We start from the raw sequence: 17904 nt of genomic DNA, 5'->3' as shown, positions 1-17904 counted from the left end.
CTGTCGTCTATGTTGACCTGCAGTCAATGTAAGTTAATTATGCTAATTTCGTGACCGTTACAGAATTTAGACACGATGATTTAGTGACAAGGAACTGCAACAAAAAAATGCTCCTGCGCTAAACCCAACACTGCAGTTGAATCATCTTACTTCTTGGATAACACGCATAACTTCCATAAAACCAGGGCCTAACGGCCCTGCATAAAACATGTACGCGACCGAGAGTTTTATTTTGGAAAATTCTCCGGAACTCTTGAAAACCCTGTCACTGATAGCATAATAGCAAAGCTAGCTTACAGAAGTGCCTACCTGCTCCTGCTGAAAACTACAAAGTCATCATGGCTGTGTTGTGGTGCAAACTGTGAGAACTAAGGCCAAGATGATGAACGACATCATAGAGGAACCAGAGAAGGACACCCTGCTGGAAGCGCAGCCGGAGCCACAAGTTTTGTCGGTAATGTCAGCTAAAGCTAGCCCGGCTAACGCTAGCTTGTAAATAACAACTGGGAGGCTAAGGGACTAGCCTAGCATGTGATTTTTGACAGTTGTTCAGATGAGACATGCGTACAGTGCTTTCTGTCGTTAGACATTGTTAAGTGTGGCTGCAGATGACATCGAGTGACATGATAAATGGGCATATACACACGTGAAATACATGATATCGTCCTAAAAACCCGAAAGGACTGCTGGGAAATTCGAAGGAGCTTTCTATTTTCGAAATGTAACGTTCATCTGGCTGGTGAAATTGTATGGGTTACCACTGGAGACAGACTTTAGCTAATTTAGAAATAGATCAGAATGAGTTACAGTAGACTTGTTTCATGAAGCTCATGATTGAATCACACTGGTATGAAAACACCCCTAAAAACCTTGTGTTGTCAGTTTGCAATCTCATGAGTTTCATCATATTACTGTATTGTCATTTACTTGGTTACCATACATTCATATAAAATACAGATAATCCTTCATTTGCGCATCCTCAGGGGCCCAGTAGTGGCACAAGACCTAAGACCGCAGATGGAGGGATCAGGCCTGTGGAGAAAAGAGGACCTTACATCATGTCCAGAGCTCCGGCAATCCACCTCAAACTACGTAAGACTCACCATAACCAATGACATAAACAAGTCATTATAATGCAGGTCTCTAGGTCAGAAGTCTTTTCATTATTGTTGTTCTTATGAGTTCAGCTGTGGTTCATACTTTTGTACACAGCAGCACACAATGGGGCATCTGAAGAGTGCTGTCTTGTGCAGCCAACAGGACAGCAGAGCCTGAGTCACATGAACCAGTTTCATACAGACTGTGTGTATAGAAAAAAGCAGTCCATGTAGCCAACCTTCTATGATGTAATTCACTGCCTACATCCATCACATCTAAGAACCTGATATCTTCACGTTCTGTGGATAGGATTGTTAATGGTAAGCAGTCATGATTGCTACAGAAAAAGTTTCTGCTCTTTTTAATGCTGACTGGCGATTTTATGTCTGATACTCATTTTGCATGTATAAAGTGACTTTGTGTAGCTGTCCAAAGCCAGGGCAAATGTCACAGACATGAAGGATTTCCACACACATAAGAGGAGATGTTGGAATTCATACACGGTAAAGTGACTGTAGTGTGAATCTGTCATGTGAGTCATTCACTGGAAAATTACATTCACAGATCTTTTTATAAGCAAATTCATATTGATGTTACTCATCATGAGAGCCACATAAAAATTTCGCTACTAAATCTCTTACTACAGTTACTTAAAATGACAGCGCTGCTTATTCAGCTTCCAAAAACTTTATTCTCCTCCTGTTGCTCTCATGTTCTCTCCTTTCCACTGCATTATTTCCTTTCCTTTCCTTTCCTCTCCTGTCCAACCACAACACCAAACGTTAAATTAACGAGACTGTAAATGCTCTGTATTTGTTAATTTGGTGGGCGGTGCGCTTCTACACTACATCTACATTCACCATTCACACACGGAACCGCCAACCTTCCGATTAACGGGCAACCCGCTCTATCTACTGAGCCAGTTTCCATGATGTTGATAGGTTTTTAATGTAGTGTGTCCCCTATTAAAATGTTTTTTTGACAACTTGTAATGGTGTTTAGGGATGGGTAATGTTAAGATGTTATTGGTACTACTCTTATGGGTTCGGTTCTTTATCAGTGCTCTTATTGTTTCTTTTTCATGAATAAAAGTACTTTTTTAAAAATATTATTTTTAAAAAGAATACTTTCAGAACAGGATTAGTTTTGAATTGAATATTTTAAATGTGTTGTTCCTAGAGCAGCAACAGTAATGTTTACAGCAGCAAAATCATTGTATACTCTTTACTACATATGCTTTCTACATGTTTATGCTTGTTGAACAGATGTATTGATAAAGAATTGGCTTACTCAGAAAACCACGTATGAGTAGTTATTTATGAAACATACTGTGACGTGGAAATGACCTTATCTCGAAGCAAAGTCTAGACTTGACTAAAGGGATTTTCTTGTTTGTTATGTAGGGGGACTGAAGCCTGCAGGGATCTTTGCATTAGCTTAATGAACAATGTCATTGGAATTTTCACTCCCAAGCTACATGTTTGGCTTTGTTTGTCAACTGCGTGTTGCCTGGCTTCAGTCCCCTCCACCATCGTCGTGAGAACAGAACAATAACAGAGCAGGAAAAATAAACAAATGGACATACTGGCAAATTAGTAACACATTGACCTCAACTAGCCATTAGAGAAAGCTAATTAAATCCAGTTCCAGTCTATTTTATTTTATATTTATTTTATTTATTTTATTTCTGTTCAAACACAAGACAAATAATGATGTACAGCCATTGAACATACCGTTACCTCAATCCCCCCACCCCCCCATACCTCACACACACATGGGGTCTTGTGGAGCAGTTAATATAGGCCTATTGAGTGATTCAAGGTGCCTGGTGCAGTAGAAAGATATACGACGGACAACAGGGATCAGAGCGAGCCCTTTAATGCTTCAAAAGGTCAAAGTGTGAGGGGGCTGCAATCATATTCTTGGCAACTGTTAAACCTACCAACATTACACGTTTCTGACATTCAGGGACTCGAAGTGCTGACAGATCATTCAATAATAACACTGGTATGGTCACAAGCAGTGTGTCGTCAGCTCAGCAGCCACATCCTGCCAAAATCGAGCTCCACCATGTAGAGGAAAGGGCCAGTGGTTTTTAATGTACACAGGGTGCATGAGGGATCACTGATAACTTTCATAAAATGCAGCTTATGAGAGGTCAGGTAGGTCCTGTGTATGAAATTATAATGGATCTGCTGGTGGTCACGATTTCGAGAGGCGAGTTTGATATTGGCCCACACCATGTCCCAGTCAAAATCCTGATCCAGTCTGGGGACATCGCCCCTCCATATCCTGTCTACTGGGAGCGTTTTGTAGGTTGTGTCAAGCAAGTAAAGGTGGATTTTTTGGCTTTACATCTGTTTTTTATTTTCCTGAATTAAATTGTTGCCTCGATCAAATCTGTTAAAAGAAAAAAAAAACTATAAGACATCATAAATGATTTTATTTTATAGGTCTGATTATCATAACACAGTGATGTCCGTCACTCTCAAAGAACTTTCACTTGCTGAGTGTGTGTGTAGGCGGCTTCATACATCTGAAGTCCTACACTGAGATAAGAGTATGGTGTTATTAGCATAATAAACCTCTTATGTGACCTTTGCTTTGACTGACATCCAGTCCTGGTCAGCACAAAAATGTCTCTCTTCACAGAGAAACACAGGGAGATGGCGAGGAAAGCCCTGAAGAAGAAAGCCCTCTCACCAGGACCTCCAGTGATGCATCAGCCCAGACAAGGAGCTAAGAGGTAAGAAGAGGAGGCACGGGGAGGAAAGAGGAAGCTGCTTTTTTGTGTTGTCAGTAACAATGCAGGGGAGGAGATGTTTGTTTCACACAATTTTTACAGTTTCTGGTTCTTTTAGGATGGTGAAATACAATAAGGGCTACGCTGCGTTGAGTCAGCATGCTGAGGACTCTTTGGTTGCTCTGGATTCAGACAGGTAAAGTTACAGCAGGTATAACGCTGAATTCCTACTAAATGCCGTAAAATGCACTGAATTTGTAGAGATGCAGTGCGGATCAAAATATATCCCAGTGGAATTTTTATTTTTGTTTTGTAGTTTCAATTCATCTTTCAAAGAATGTTACGAGAAGCAAAGTCTACAACAAATTGTATGCGTGTAATAGAGTTTAAGTCACTGCTTTACATTGTAGCTAAAAATCATGCGGCATGGACATTTAGCTGTTCCAGTTCCACCACCTATAGCGTCCCTAAATGTTACTGGCTGACACATTAAAATAGTTTACCTCCGAGTGACGGAACCTGTCTTTCTTGTCCTTGCAGTGATGAAGAGATTGATTTCGAGCAGTATTCCTCAGGATACTCTTCAGCTGAGGTGAGTTTGCCCCACGGGACCTCCTCCAGGCGCTGTCATAATCTCAGTTGTTACACTGTCTAACTGGCTGGGTGACTAAAGCTGTGTGGGTGGGTGTTTTTCATCCATATATGTTGTTCAAAAATCATTCATGTTATTGTCAGCTTGGACTTTATTTTTCCATTTTGTCCTTTCATCTTTGTGACTTCAGCTTGTCACTTTGGAAAACTTTGACTGTGCAAATATTTAGTACCCGTGGAGATATTGGTCTGTGTAAAGGAGAAAAAAAAGACCAGTTATTTGAGGAGTTTTTGCAAGATAGCTTTTTACTTTAGTAAATAGGTCAGGGATTAAAGCGAACCGCTTTGTCTCAAAGTGCAAACAAGAAGTTATCATCAAACATTTTGAATTGAGGGCTAGATCTTGTCTCTGTTTGCATGCATTCATATATATTGTAGGAACACTAGATACTGTGATGTCAGGCAGTTCGTGAAGAAATGTGAGAGCAAAAGATGTGTGTTATTTGTGACCTTACCATCGCTGTTTCTCATTCAAACACACCGAGCCTCTGGCTATTTCTTGACCTCAGATATGTAGTCAGGTTTGTTTATACTGCCTATTAGCTTAAATTCAGTCTTAATTGTTTTCTCACATTGCTATTGAGAAACTGTTTTTCATCATAGCTAAGACGCATACAAAAAGTACATTTTAATTCAAATAGTTAGTTCAAGGGGGGGCCTCTGACCCCATCACAGCTAAATATTTCTGTACTGTATTTGAATGGCACTGGGTTTGGGTGATTCAAAAGTAAAAACAAAAGGTTTGCTGCCACTTGAACATGACCTTTTAATTGCTAACAGTCATTAACAGAGGACTGGTGGCATCACTAGCAACCTGACTTGAACCTGAAAGCCAGCTGGATCTTTCAGTAATTCATGTCCATTTAGAGAGAATATTTTCCTGTGCTGGTCTACTCAAGGAACTTTGTTTCATTTAAATATCCAAGTGCCTTAGAACAGTTTAGGTGAGCTCACAGCATATTAGTATTCTTATTGACGATCACATTATAAACTGCATTGTGTTAGTGAGGTCTGTCTCTTTGCTCTCCAGGTCCATCCTGATTTAAGCAGGCAGCTGCTTCAGGACGGCTACCGTCTGGATGAGATCCCCGATGACGAGGACCTGGACCTGATTCCGCCCAAAGCCTTGGGCTCCTCTGTGTGCTGCTGCTCTGAGGGCCCATCCTGCTCCACACAGTGATGCCGTGTGAGGCTCCAACTCCTGTCCCTGACTTTAGTTACTGGTGTCCGAGGCCTTCTTTCTGACTGAGCTCCACTGCTGTGCTGCCTAAGGACTTCCAGCCCTGAAGCCAAACTAACGTTCATGCAGGACTGCGTGCACAGAGATGCCTCAGCCTACATGAAAACGCGGGTGGACGTAAGAACAAGCCTTATCCACTGTGACCCCAAAGCTTGACATGGTTTTTTTCTTTATATAGAACTACATGAAATGCTAACTATGCCAGTGCTCCAAATAGAGTGGCAGAGTAATTCATCATTTGGGATATGTCCTCATTGACCCAGTGGAGAGTGGGCTGCTGTCTTTTTTTTCACTCTGGTATTCTGTTTTAAAGTTCTGGGCAAATTTGAATTTTCCAGTTATTAACTAACTGCTATATGAAAGCTTCTCACTAGACCGTTGACATTCCTTGACTAATGTTGCATTAACTGCTTGTTTTTTGTTTTATTTTGTTTTGCTCTTCCTCAAAAATGATATTTGAGTTGTATTCCAAAATGACGTGCCCACTGCTGGGGCGGGTGTAAGAAATCCAACAAAAATAACAAGTTAAAGGATTTGTTTGTTTGGTTTTTTTAACTGTGAAGCAGAGCACTGAATTAAAACAAGTATTTATCAGAAGGGAGTGATTACATTTTACAAGTTGTCAGTGAGCAACTGCTACATCCCAAGAAGGACTCACTTATCTATAGAGGATATACTGTACTGAGGGAAAAGCATTATGAAAAGTTGTCCTACGAAGTTATCCACTATTTGAAAGAGTAACACCTACACTTACCAAATGTTAGACTACAGTATGTCGCACAAAATGGAAGCAGGTGACATTGTCTAACCAATTACATTTGATTAGACTCTGTATTGTAGAAATAAGTTTCATTCCAGTAACCAGAATATCCACCAAAAAAGCTGTTACAAAAAGGTTATAGGCATAAAAGCAAAATCCCATCCCATATACGTCATTTAAAGACATTTGTTTATGTGGTTAGATGTGTATACGTTTATCATTTAAATTCTATTTTTTCATAAATATGCTTCACAAAACAATCTGGGAGGGATACGAAGAATTGAAAAATAGATTTATGTCGATTTTTTTTGCCAAGACCTATATGTAGCATTTTGGATTAGAACCCTGTCCAGGATTTGATATAACTCTCAAAACACGCATCAGTGTGTGTGTTGACTGCAGATCATTTTTGTATTTATTTATTTATTTAGAATATTGTTTGGGAACACTAAAAATAGATGTTACAGGTTAAAAGCAGTAAACTAGATTTGCATAATTGTAAAATGAATTAACATACATAAGTTTAAACTATGTCTAATATGATATCTATAATTTTCTGTTTGTGTTATGATGCGTCGGTTGTTTCCTACACAATAGACACACGTGTGCTGAAAATGGCAATGTTTACTCTAAAAAAAATTTTTTTTTCTTTTTTCCACTTTTAAAAATGTATCTGTTCACTCATGTTGGTTCATATTTTTCTGTTAATCGTTGGTCTTTATTTTGAAATAGTGAATTAACAAAAAATATTCAGTATCAGAGCAAGTGACCGTGATCACTTTCTCAGGAGATCTTATGTGAGTGTGCAACTAGAAAGTAATTTGCCTTTTCACATACATTGTAAAATAAAATTGCACATCTGTTTAAGTGCATAGAGGTTTTAAGTCAGGATAAGTGTATGGCTGCGGTTTTACTTACCTGCAGACCACACAGGCGTAACTCTCAGTCATATAAATAAATGGTATAGCAGACCACTTGAGCACCATAAAGAAGTCAAGGACAAAAGGAAAAAGAGTGTGGCATTTTGTGCTAGAAAAAGGAGGAGCCGTGATTAGTACTTCACAGAATTGGTATTAATTCAGCAATTAAAAATCAGGAAGTGGATTTTATTAAACCGTTTGCAATGAAAATGCTAGGTGTTGGAAATATTACTTAATTAACACGAGTAATGTACACTGTCTCCTCACAGCGGTCCATGGTTGTAATGTGGGTGACTTAGCGTAATAGTAGAAACAGCTTTTATTCCTAAGTGTGAGGTAAATGCTTTAAATGTAACAGCTGATTTTAAAGTGTACTGACTCCGGCCCTGGCTCTGCACGATGTTTTTATGTAAACTAATATTGCACTTAACACCAGTGGTCAGTAGCAAGTACACTTGACTCACCTGTACTATGCAACTATTGGGACAATCTGCTTGTTATACAACATTGTGACTAAGTGTTATTGAGTGCTAAATGCAATAACTTAAATTGTTATTTTATAATGTTCAACTCTAGTCTTTTTTTAATTTGATTGTACTGTTTATGGGTTTACATTATTAAATAAACCTGTTATCTATACTTTCATTTGTGTGCCTGTGATTACAGTTATTAAGAATCATCTCTGGTAGAGCTTGTGTAATGAGGTAGTTGTCAATGAAGATTTTTGATTACGGGATTTGAATTTGAAGTTATATAGAATACAGTTTGTGGTAGATGAAAGGCACGCACCATTATGAACATGGTAGTCATTGTTTCCACAAGGGGACAGCATGGAGCCATGCTGTCTTCTACTTAATCATGAGGCACCTGACCGTGAGGTTATTGCGGTATTGCATTTGCATATTGCATTATAATCATAGTCATGTATTCAGAGACAGATGTGATACTATAAACAGGCCATGTGTAACGTAAATATTTGAAATAATTAGCGAGAGACCAATTGCCAAAAATATACATTTCCAACCATGCAATTTGGCTTTAATAAAAATATTTTCAGTGATGGCATCCATGTCAGTAATACGTGTGTGTATATGTATATAGGTCAATAGATTGTATTGATAAATGCATTTGACACTTATTGACTAGTTATATATTGAGATTTATGTGGCGTGGTGGGCTACCCAATAGCACTTCACTCCCACACCTACTGCACCACACCTCTGTAGCCAAGTAAATGCTTTATTATACAAATAAATGTATAGATGAAGAAATGATCGGTAAAACTACTTAATAAGAATGTAATGAACCTGGAAAGGCTGTGGGACGTGTTACTCTCGCTGGGCGGGCCTAATGCTGTTGTGCGCACAGTTGTGCGCCGGGCGAAGGGGAGGAAAAAAACGACTGAAGGGAGTTACCTCAGCGCTCTCCGAGATATGAGATCGGGCCATTTTCCAGTCGGTCCCGTTTACTATTAAAGAAGAAAACACGTAAATCAGTGTGTAAAGAAAGAGAGAAGCAGAGACACCCTTGGAGAGGTCGCGCAGAAGAGAGCACACAGCGCCTTTCTGCAGGGGATCATTAGGAATCTGCGCGCACTGTATCTCCCCCCGTGCGCACGCGCGCGCGTGTGTGTGTTTACAAGTGTTTGAACGAGTGCCACAAACGAGGTAAGAAGGAGGATCAAGCCAAGGAAGGAGGGATGGTGGACAATTCAGGCAGTAGTAAGGCGCAAATGGTGAGTCGTGGACCTCTACATTTGTCTGATTAATAACGAGCTAAAATTCCTCCGAAAGACGCAGTTTGGCGTCTTATATAGCTTAGATAGCTTAGATAGCTTTGCGTTAACGTTTTCCAAAAGAAAAAAGAGGAAAAAACGCTCTGAGGGAATTTGAACTTTATGGTAGGTTACTTTTTTTTTCTTATTACAACCATAGGACAACACTGTAATACAGGTTTAGATAAAAAATCCCAACCCTTGTGGACTATAGTTAATTCTCCCTAAAACATTTTAAGCATAACGTTCTCCACGCATTTTGAGGATGTGGCAGCTAGATAAATGTGTGTGTGTGTGTGTGTGTGTGGTTTTTCAAAAGTTTTAACTTACCTGATTTTTTCTCATTTGAGTGGTTGTTTGACTTATTGTGATGCCTGGGAGTCAGTTTACCCCCTTTTCACATAACTCTGAACTCTTGTTGGAGGCTCTTTCCAAGCAGCTTACCTCCCTCTCTGGTTAAACTAGTTCCAGCACTAACTTAGCTAACTTAACATATGAATGACCATTTTACTGTCCTTACTAAAACAGTAACGTTATTTAGGACCGGTTATTTACCCCTTGCCTTGATAAAGGCGCTTAAAGGTATAGGATTTCGTTATTGAAAATCAGTGGCCTACTGCTGAAAGAACTCGAAGCTAATTCATTTTTTGTCTTCTGGTATTACCAAATAACGTCAGTTTTTCGTGTCTTTGTTTTTCGCGTTATATGTGTGTCCACCCCCAGCAGAATTGCTGTAGTCCTTTTTGCAACGCATTGGTCAACATGTTTTGTAATGAGCCCATTACATTACTGTGGTTATAGTGTTGATGATTTTTCCTGCTTCATTGTTTCTGCTTTTATTTTAAATATATAGTTTAGATGTAAAAGTTGAGAGCTGGAGCCACCAAGGTGTATACATCCTTTCTTTTTTTCATATTAGAACATATCGTTGAGATTTTCTGCTGTGATGTTGAGGGTTTCACCACTTTTGACTCAGTGGCGCTCAGGCCCCTATTGACAAAAGTGTGCAAAGAATTACAACATGTCACGTTTTTACTACATCAACCTGATGAAGAGAACCTAAAGTTTCTTCCATTTTTTAAATACTTTTTCCATATCCAAATCGAGGTGCTAGGGACTGATGTGCTGTACAGATTGTAAAGCCCTCCTGAGGCAAATTTGTGAAATTGGGCTATATTTAAAAAAAATTATACATAAATAATGTGGCTGGATTGTATGTGTGTTTATGTTTAAATCAGGCTCCTATGTTTCCATTGTGGCTTTGATTATTTTTGTTGGGGCGGGGGTGCATGTGCCTTACTTTTCATCCTGTATATTGAGATAAAGGGGTAATTTGATTTCAGTATTTGGTATATCATCCCTGGCTCCTTCTCTTCCTCCCACAGCCCAGCATGTCTCAGGAGCCTGGTGTGGCCTTTCCTCAGAGCACCTCTACAGGGGGGATGAAGCTGGAGGCTGTAATGGAGCAGCTCCAGCGCCAGCAGCAGGCCCGACTGGAAATGGAGCGCAAGGAGAGGAAGCTGCGAGAGGCCCACATCATGTATGCTCAGCAGGTTGCTGCCCAGCAGGCCATCCTGGCAGCTGCCCGGGCTTCTGGGGCCAGCTTCATGGGCAAAGGCCTGGCTGGAGTGGTCCCTGGTGGCGGGTTGCCTCTCCGGGTGTCCAATCAGAGCAGTGTGGACTCTGAAAGGGAGGATGACGAGGACAGAGGCCGGGATTCTGGGGATGAGGACGATGACAATGAGATGATGGAGGGGGACGAGGGCAGTGATGAGGATGAGAGAAGTGCCAGCGGTCTGGAGTTCCTCCGCAAGCAGACCCTGGCTTTGCAGCAAAGCGCCTCCCGCATCCCGGCCCGTCCTTTTGGTAGTTACTCTGCTTCGGCACCTCATAGGTCTGCATCCCCACCTATCAGAGTGAAGCAGGAACCTGATGAGGGCCTGTCTCCTGCGGGGCCCCACTCTGCTACCTCTCCTAACGGACAGGCAGACTGGGGCTTTGATGATCATTTCAGACAGGTTAGTGTCCTGCTTTAGCTCCTTGCCACATTTCCTTTTTATGACATAAATTCCTGTTTTGGCCTTTTCCCAGTTATGTCTTCCAAATATTGCCTCTCAAACCAAAGCTGGCTTCGTGTCATGTGTATAAAACCAGGATTAGTCTGTCTAGAAGGATTTTTTGTTGTTTTATTGTTATTGTTCATTGTGACCCAAAGGCATAAGACCTTTCACTCTTGACCACTCTCCTGTTGAGTGCTTTGGTTGATTTCTTAGTCCAGCCCCCTGTCGTGAGCGTGCTTAATCTTGACTGTGGGACAAACCTCTCCAGCAGTATCTTTTGTGAGACACTTCAAATCTCCAGCAATTGTCTTTTGTGGCTAAAACCCTCCCTAAGTGAGTCCTGGCAGAGGGCCAGGCCGGGGCGCAATGTGTTCACACTCACTAGTTCTCTCCCTCTGCGCCCACATTCTGTGTGCGTGTGTCTCTCGTTCTCTGTCCCTCTTGGCGCTATGCTCAGGCTCTGGTTTGGCTCTGATCCAGGTAGCGGAGTCAGGCAGGGCAGGGCTGCTGCTTTGAGGCTGTGGGTGGTTGGCCAGGTCAGCACGAGGATTTTGGGTGGGTGGGAAGGTTTGATGTAACACACAGTAGCAACCCGTCACACCCCCACACCCCGAGAGTTTCGGCTGCGTGCCAAGTGCACTTTCCCTTGAAGGTAAATATTGCCCCAGCACAGTGTTACAGAACATTGGAATGCCAACTGGGAAGCACGCCGAGCTACATGTGGTTTAGCATCTTAGCCTGGGACATAGCAGGTTAAGGAGAGCTCAGCAGCCTGTGGGTGATATAAAAAGCCTTAGTTGCACAAGAGTGGGCAGTGTCAGAGGACATATCTGAGGTAGATCACTGGGCTGAGGGTGCCGGACTATCATGTGTCTGGATTTTATTACAGTCTATTTAAAGACAAATGTCTTTGAATGGTGCTTCTCTAGACCACATTTCCAAATTAGGGGAAGGCGGTAGTATAGAGGTGGGAGGAGGAGGAGCAGCAGTAGTAGTTGCATTTTATTCATTATTTTATATCAGCTAGCCCTCACAGGGATCTGCTGAGATGATTAAAAACATCACACTATTGAATATGAACATTGTATGAAATGGAGTCTCACCGCATTGTTTGGGCTGCTTATTTTTTCCAGAGGTGTTAGGAAGAGAGGAGTGGTATTATTCTGCGAGGTGGCCAGGCTTTGTGTGAACGTTGTCAGAACAGAAGATCACAGTAGTAAGGTTGTAGCTGACCAGTGCCCTATCTGTGGCCTGGTGTCTTTTATTAGGAGAGGTGGGCTGAGCCTGGGGGTTGGGGGAGGCATTATGGGATGAGAATTGGTGTGGCCTTTTTTTTGTTTCCTCTCTTTTATCTTTCCTGTCATTATGTCAGCTCTGCAGTATTTAATGACGGCTCATCTCTTCAGGCAGTTTCAGGTTGCACCGCTGTAGGGGGAGGGGGGAGGCAGGGGGACTGTTTGTTTTTTGATGTCATTGTCTTCGAGAGGCCAGAGACAAGCCTGGAAGATGCCGCAAATACCAACCCCTGTAATAATGCGGGGAGCACATTTATTATGTTCTAAAAGCAGTGACAGAGGGGGAGATGGGATGACACAATTTATGTTCATTCCCAAAGCACCCTATGTGAGATGCTGCCATCCTCGTGAGCCATAGCAGACCAAATTTAAATAGTTTGACTCTTGATTTCATCTCTCATAGAGAGACATGCAGATTAGGGTTGAGTTGGTTTCCAGTTTTGCTGGTCCGGTTTGATGTAAGAGCTTAAACCAATTTAATTTTATACGAAACCGACCACCTATTTAGTGACTTGGCTTTAGAAAGGGAATAATTAAGTTGAATGGTTGTTGTGAGAAATAAAAACACAAAGTGTCGCTCAGTTGTCCTGATTGTGGTGCTGCTACACTTAAATTCATGGGCTCTCATTATGTTCCACTGGAGAACAGCTGAGTCAAGTGCGACTCGTTGTAAAATTCGGTAGGTCCAGTCCGGTATTTGACTTGATGTCAAACCTGTCCAATTGGCCCAACCCTAATGTCATTTTGCAAGTTCAGCCAACATTTCAAGCAAGTAATAGTGATGAAAGAAAAGGTGAGACGTAGTTCCTCGACAATGTGTGGGACCTAACATAACAGAATAAGAACGACCTGTCGCAACAAGGTAGAAGGTATGTACAACAGGTTTGTAAAGTGAAATTAAGTTTGTAACTCCCTTATGTGCAGTAATACAAAAGCAATTGTGAAAATGTTATCTAGAAATAAACTATAATAAATGGAGCAGTGCTGAGAATGAATTTGAGTTTAACAGTCTGAAAGCTTGGGGGAAACAGCTGCTCTGCAGTCTGGTGGTGCAGCAGCAGAAACTTCTACCCTATCTCTTTTCCAGAAGGCAACAGGGTGAACAGGCTGTGGCTGGGGTGGGTACTGTCCTTTAATATGGTGTAATATGGGGTGGTGATAGCGCAGCGGATAAGACACATGCCTTTGTTGTGAGAGACCCGGGTTAAAATCCACTGTGAGAAACCAATGTGTCCTTGAGCTAGACACTTCACCCCTAGTTGCTCCAGAGGCGTGCAACCAAGTTGCTTTGGATGAAAGCATCAGCTAAATGTAAATATCCTTACTTAACGTTTACCTGTATGTAATTTGCTACACCCAGCAGCAACACTTGACTGACACCCATTTGATTTGTCCATCTTATAATGCTGTAAGTCTTTTGAGTGTGTGTGAGTGGTGAGGGCCTATACAGGTCAAAAGGGGGTGGGCAGACATGAGTGGCCAGTGTTTTTGTGTCAGTGATGTATGTGTAGTGACCTCAGCCCTGTCCTAAACATCAGAGTAAATAATTGTCAAACAAGGGGATGGACAAAGGCGTCGTGTGGGGAGAGGGCCGGGGTGGGTAGCCAGCACTCTGGCCTCCACCGCAGTGGGACAGTGGCTGCATGACCCCTGTAATCCAATCCCCCAACCCTTCCTGTTCACATACACACACGCATGCCCATAGATTCCTCTGCTCCTTGGGATAATCCCTCTGTCTAATAGAGTTTTAATCATGCCTGCAGAACGCAGACTGTGTTACATGTCCCACTATATTGGTGGGGACATCGCTTTGGCTGGATTAACTAACCGAGAAATGTTGTGTGGTAAGCTAACAGGTGGTGTGTGAGTGCAGTCAGTGGCTTTCGTTTGCTGAGCATGAAACTAGGTATCAAGTTGATAGATTGGTGGCCACATTTAAATTGTTTCTACTTCATAATATCATCATAATAATCATTAATTTAGCTGATGCTTTTATCCAAATTGACTTACAATTGCTATACATGTCAGAGGTCGCACGCCTCAGGAGCTACTAGGGGTTAAGTGTCTTGCTCAGGGACACCTTGGTGTGTCACAGTGGACTTGAAGCTGGGTCTCTCACACCAAAGGCATGTGTCTTATCCACTGCTCCATCACCATCTCCACTACACTTGAGTTGTTTGTGAAATGAGATCTACTTCTATGAGGGCAAGCAAGCCCAGTGTCCCAGTTACACTCCTGAAAATATCCTAAGTCACAGCTTACGGGATTTCATCCAATGGGGGCAAAAGCGGCTGCTGTTAATCAGTCTCCTCTAACCCAGTGCTTGCTCTTCAGAGCTAAGCACAGCATGCATCTGTCTTTTCACTGCTTTTACTTTGCGCGACTCTACATTCTGATTTATGGAGTTGTTACTTTAAACAGTAACACTAGATGGTTAAACTTTGCAGTGAATACAGCACGCAGGTGAGCGTGTCTGTACGGATTGCGGATCAACTACGATCCGTTACACCACTAGCCTGAAGTGGTCCAAATCTGGTTTCTGGGGGTAACTGGTCATCTTTTGCTGCTGAGTGCTGCCGTCATTTACCACCCTTGAATCCTGCTTCTGCTGCTGCTCAGGCATTGAAACTTGTCTTTTGAGCCAGCGCTGTTGCATTATTCAGCTGTCGTCCCAGCAACACATCAGCCAGGAAGTGGGGAGCTGCGCGGCTGCAGCGCAGAGATCAATAAGTATTGTGTGTGAGCTTTTAGAGGCAGGGATGTTTTTGGTTCATTTATGATACATGAGGAGGACATTGTATTTAGCAGATGGACTCAAGTTTTCATTTTGACAGTGGAATGTGGAATAACTGTTGTTGGGAACGCCGCTGGATGTGTGAAAAACCTACAACAGTATCACTGTCTCTCGGTGGCGTTGTGGTGGGAGCCAGGGGGCCTCACTCCCAGGTTTGCATGCTGTATACGCCAACCTGACCCAGTTTCTGTTTTCTGAATGCTATTTGGTGCCTCACGTTCCTAAACTGTCAGTGGGTTTTAAATGGAGTACTTAGTCTTATTCTGTTTACTGGACTTCCTGTTATGCTGATGTAATAAGGCTGGAATTACCGTCTGACCCCTGTTTGTACAAAGCGCCTGCAAATTGAGGTCATTCACATGAGAAATAATGAGGAAGGCCAAGATCCATTAAACATGTTGCAGTGCTCGTTCAGAACAAGAAGCGTGACTGTGATGTGTGAGGCCTGTGCCGCCACACTCAAACCGTTGAGCTACACTGAAAACCTCAAACCTGACTGTTAACTTCTGCTGTGACAAATTAAATCACTGTAAATGAAGGGAAGGAATGACTTGTAAATCATCACAAACATGGTTTATTGACCTTACGTGTCAAGGAATATGTAACTTTAATCTGATTTAATCCCTCATTTGTATTCCTGATGCACACTGACTTTAATGTATTAACGCTCTTCAATTTTTCTTTATTTCTTCTTGTGAATGTGAGCCTCTTTAATTCCTCACCAGATTCTTTGTCATCTGGATGACTTCATGACTACAAAATTACATTACAAATGGGAATTGTGATGAATGGCCTGGAGTAATGGTTAACCTCATTTCCAAATTTGCCCCCTTAGCTGCAGCATTGATCTACAGATTAGGCTAGCTAAAGGTGTCTGATTTTAGCTTTATGGCTCACTGGGGTGAAATTTCCCTCGACATTTTTGCTGACCTGCCATTTCTTTCTCTATTCTAGAGTAAAAAAATTGACATGTTATTGATAATGTTTAAAAGCATTTAGCTTGGTGCCCCAAAGCTCTACAATTCATGTAAAATGGTAAAAACATATTTTACCATTTTAATTGTTTATTTATTTTACTTTTGCATTTTCTAACAAGTGTTAAACTCTCAAAAAAACACTTTCCCAGGATGGGTTTTGGTGGTCTGGTGTGTTTAACAGACTAAAGTGAGGCATAGTGTTTACACATTCATTTGTATGGTAGGTTGGTCTGGGATTCTTCAGTTTATGTGTGTAGTTTAATGTTGTGTGAACCGTGCTTTGCCTCATTAACACCAGGCCTTTGCGGGTTGGATTAGATATAGGAGACTAGGCTTTTAGCTTTAATGGCATTTTTCTGATTGATGCCACTCTGTAGGTGACCCAACTGTTTTGGCTATAGTTTCATTTGTGTGAGGATGGAAACAAATAAGGGCTGTACAACTGCACGATTAGTGATGCGTAATTATAATGGTTTTTGGTACATTTGTGTAGATGGCAGGCGGCCCTAAAATGTCAGTGTGTGCGGGAACTCTTTCACATGCAGATGGCAGTTTCAGATTTATCCGTATTAGTGTATAAGGTGTAATCGTGCTGGCGTAGACCAAGCTTCATTTTGTGTTGACCTGCTCTTAACAGCCAAGTGTGGACGATTCCCCCGGCCCAGAAATAGAGGTATTGAATTTAGTAGGGAGATGAGGGGGGAGGAGATGCTGTGGAAAGAGAAGAGGGGTTAGTGGTCTGGCTCAACACACTACACTGCCCCACCCAGAGGAAACATTCCAGACGGAATTAAAGAGTTAACTCTTCAAACAGTGAACATTCCCACCAGGGGCTCCCAGCAAGAGACGGGGGGGGTGGTGCATGTCCGTGTTGTAGTCGGCTCCCTGATTGGTGATCTTTTAATTCATTTCACTCAGTGTCGCTGGGGCTGTAAAAGAAAAAAGCCAAAGGGCCTGATTGGGAGGAGCTGGATAGGCGGGCCCGCTGGTGCAGGCAGAAACGCTTTTTTTATTTGTCTGAGTCCCAAAGGGCACATCTGCTGCTGGCAGACAGGATTCTCGCGGTGGGTCCAGCCCCCTCACCTCAGGCTTGGTCAAGCACAGCACTAATTGGCAGTGTCTAGTCTGTCATGATGATCCTGCCATCCACACACAAGACTACTGGACCCAGGCTGGGTGAGGTTGTTCAGTCATGTATTCATGGCCCTGTGTGCTCGAGGGTGTCCTATGGTGTTCTGCTTAAAAATGAGGAATGGTTTACACTAACAGTTAAAGTTTCACTCTACACTGATGAAATATAAGCCAAATAAACATCTGAGATGGAGAATACTTGGACCAAACCTCTTTCAAATGGACCTCTGTGGCCCTATGGTGCAACAGATCAAAGTGTTTGAATCACAGACTTTCCCTGTTCCCCATGTCTATTCATTCTCCAGATAGACAGAAAATGCAGCTGTTGTGACACCAAATGCTCATTTCCGTTGTGGTTTCATCATCTGTATGCTTTAGTGATTTGCATTGTGGACATGTTTGCCTAAAGTCGTATCCCTTGAAGTCTGAGGATTCAGATTCGCGTGCAGGGATGTGGGAGG

The 17904-nt window shown here is 42.1% G+C and overlaps 2 protein-coding genes across 7 annotated transcripts in view; both read left to right on the top strand.

The window, feature by feature from the left end:
• Positions 1-15: 15 nt before the first annotated feature.
• On the top strand, positions 16-8055 carry fam219b (family with sequence similarity 219 member B). Its single transcript, XM_038700989.1, has 6 exons — positions 16-454; positions 984-1092; positions 3751-3844; positions 3960-4037; positions 4382-4433; positions 5523-8055. The coding sequence occupies exons 1-6, from the start codon at positions 380-382 to the stop codon at positions 5670-5672; spliced, it is 558 nt and encodes a 185-aa protein (XP_038556917.1). The 5' UTR covers positions 16-379; the 3' UTR covers positions 5673-8055.
• Positions 8056-8785: 730 nt separating this feature from the next.
• Positions 8786-17904, top strand: part of LOC119889804 (AT-rich interactive domain-containing protein 3B-like) — a 52405-nt gene continuing 43286 nt past the window's right edge. For 3 of the 6 annotated variants that reach the window (XM_038700637.1, XM_038700633.1, XM_038700632.1), the window contains exons 1-2: positions 8786-9147; positions 10572-11204. In XM_038700637.1, the coding sequence (XP_038556565.1) occupies positions 9112-9147; positions 10572-11204 (669 nt within the window). In that variant the 5' untranslated portion in view covers positions 8786-9111. The other 3 variants (XM_038700635.1, XM_038700636.1, XM_038700634.1) reach the window with 3 other exon arrangements.

Source organism: Micropterus salmoides, unplaced genomic scaffold (assembly GCF_014851395.1).
Source record: "Micropterus salmoides isolate LMB-PRFRI ecotype aquatic unplaced genomic scaffold, ASM1485139v1 Ms_hic_scaffold_6, whole genome shotgun sequence".
Classification (NCBI taxonomy): domain Eukaryota; kingdom Metazoa; phylum Chordata; class Actinopteri; order Centrarchiformes; family Centrarchidae; genus Micropterus; species Micropterus salmoides.
Note: the sequence above shows the minus strand (reverse complement) of the source record. Positions and strands in the feature narration are given on the sequence as shown.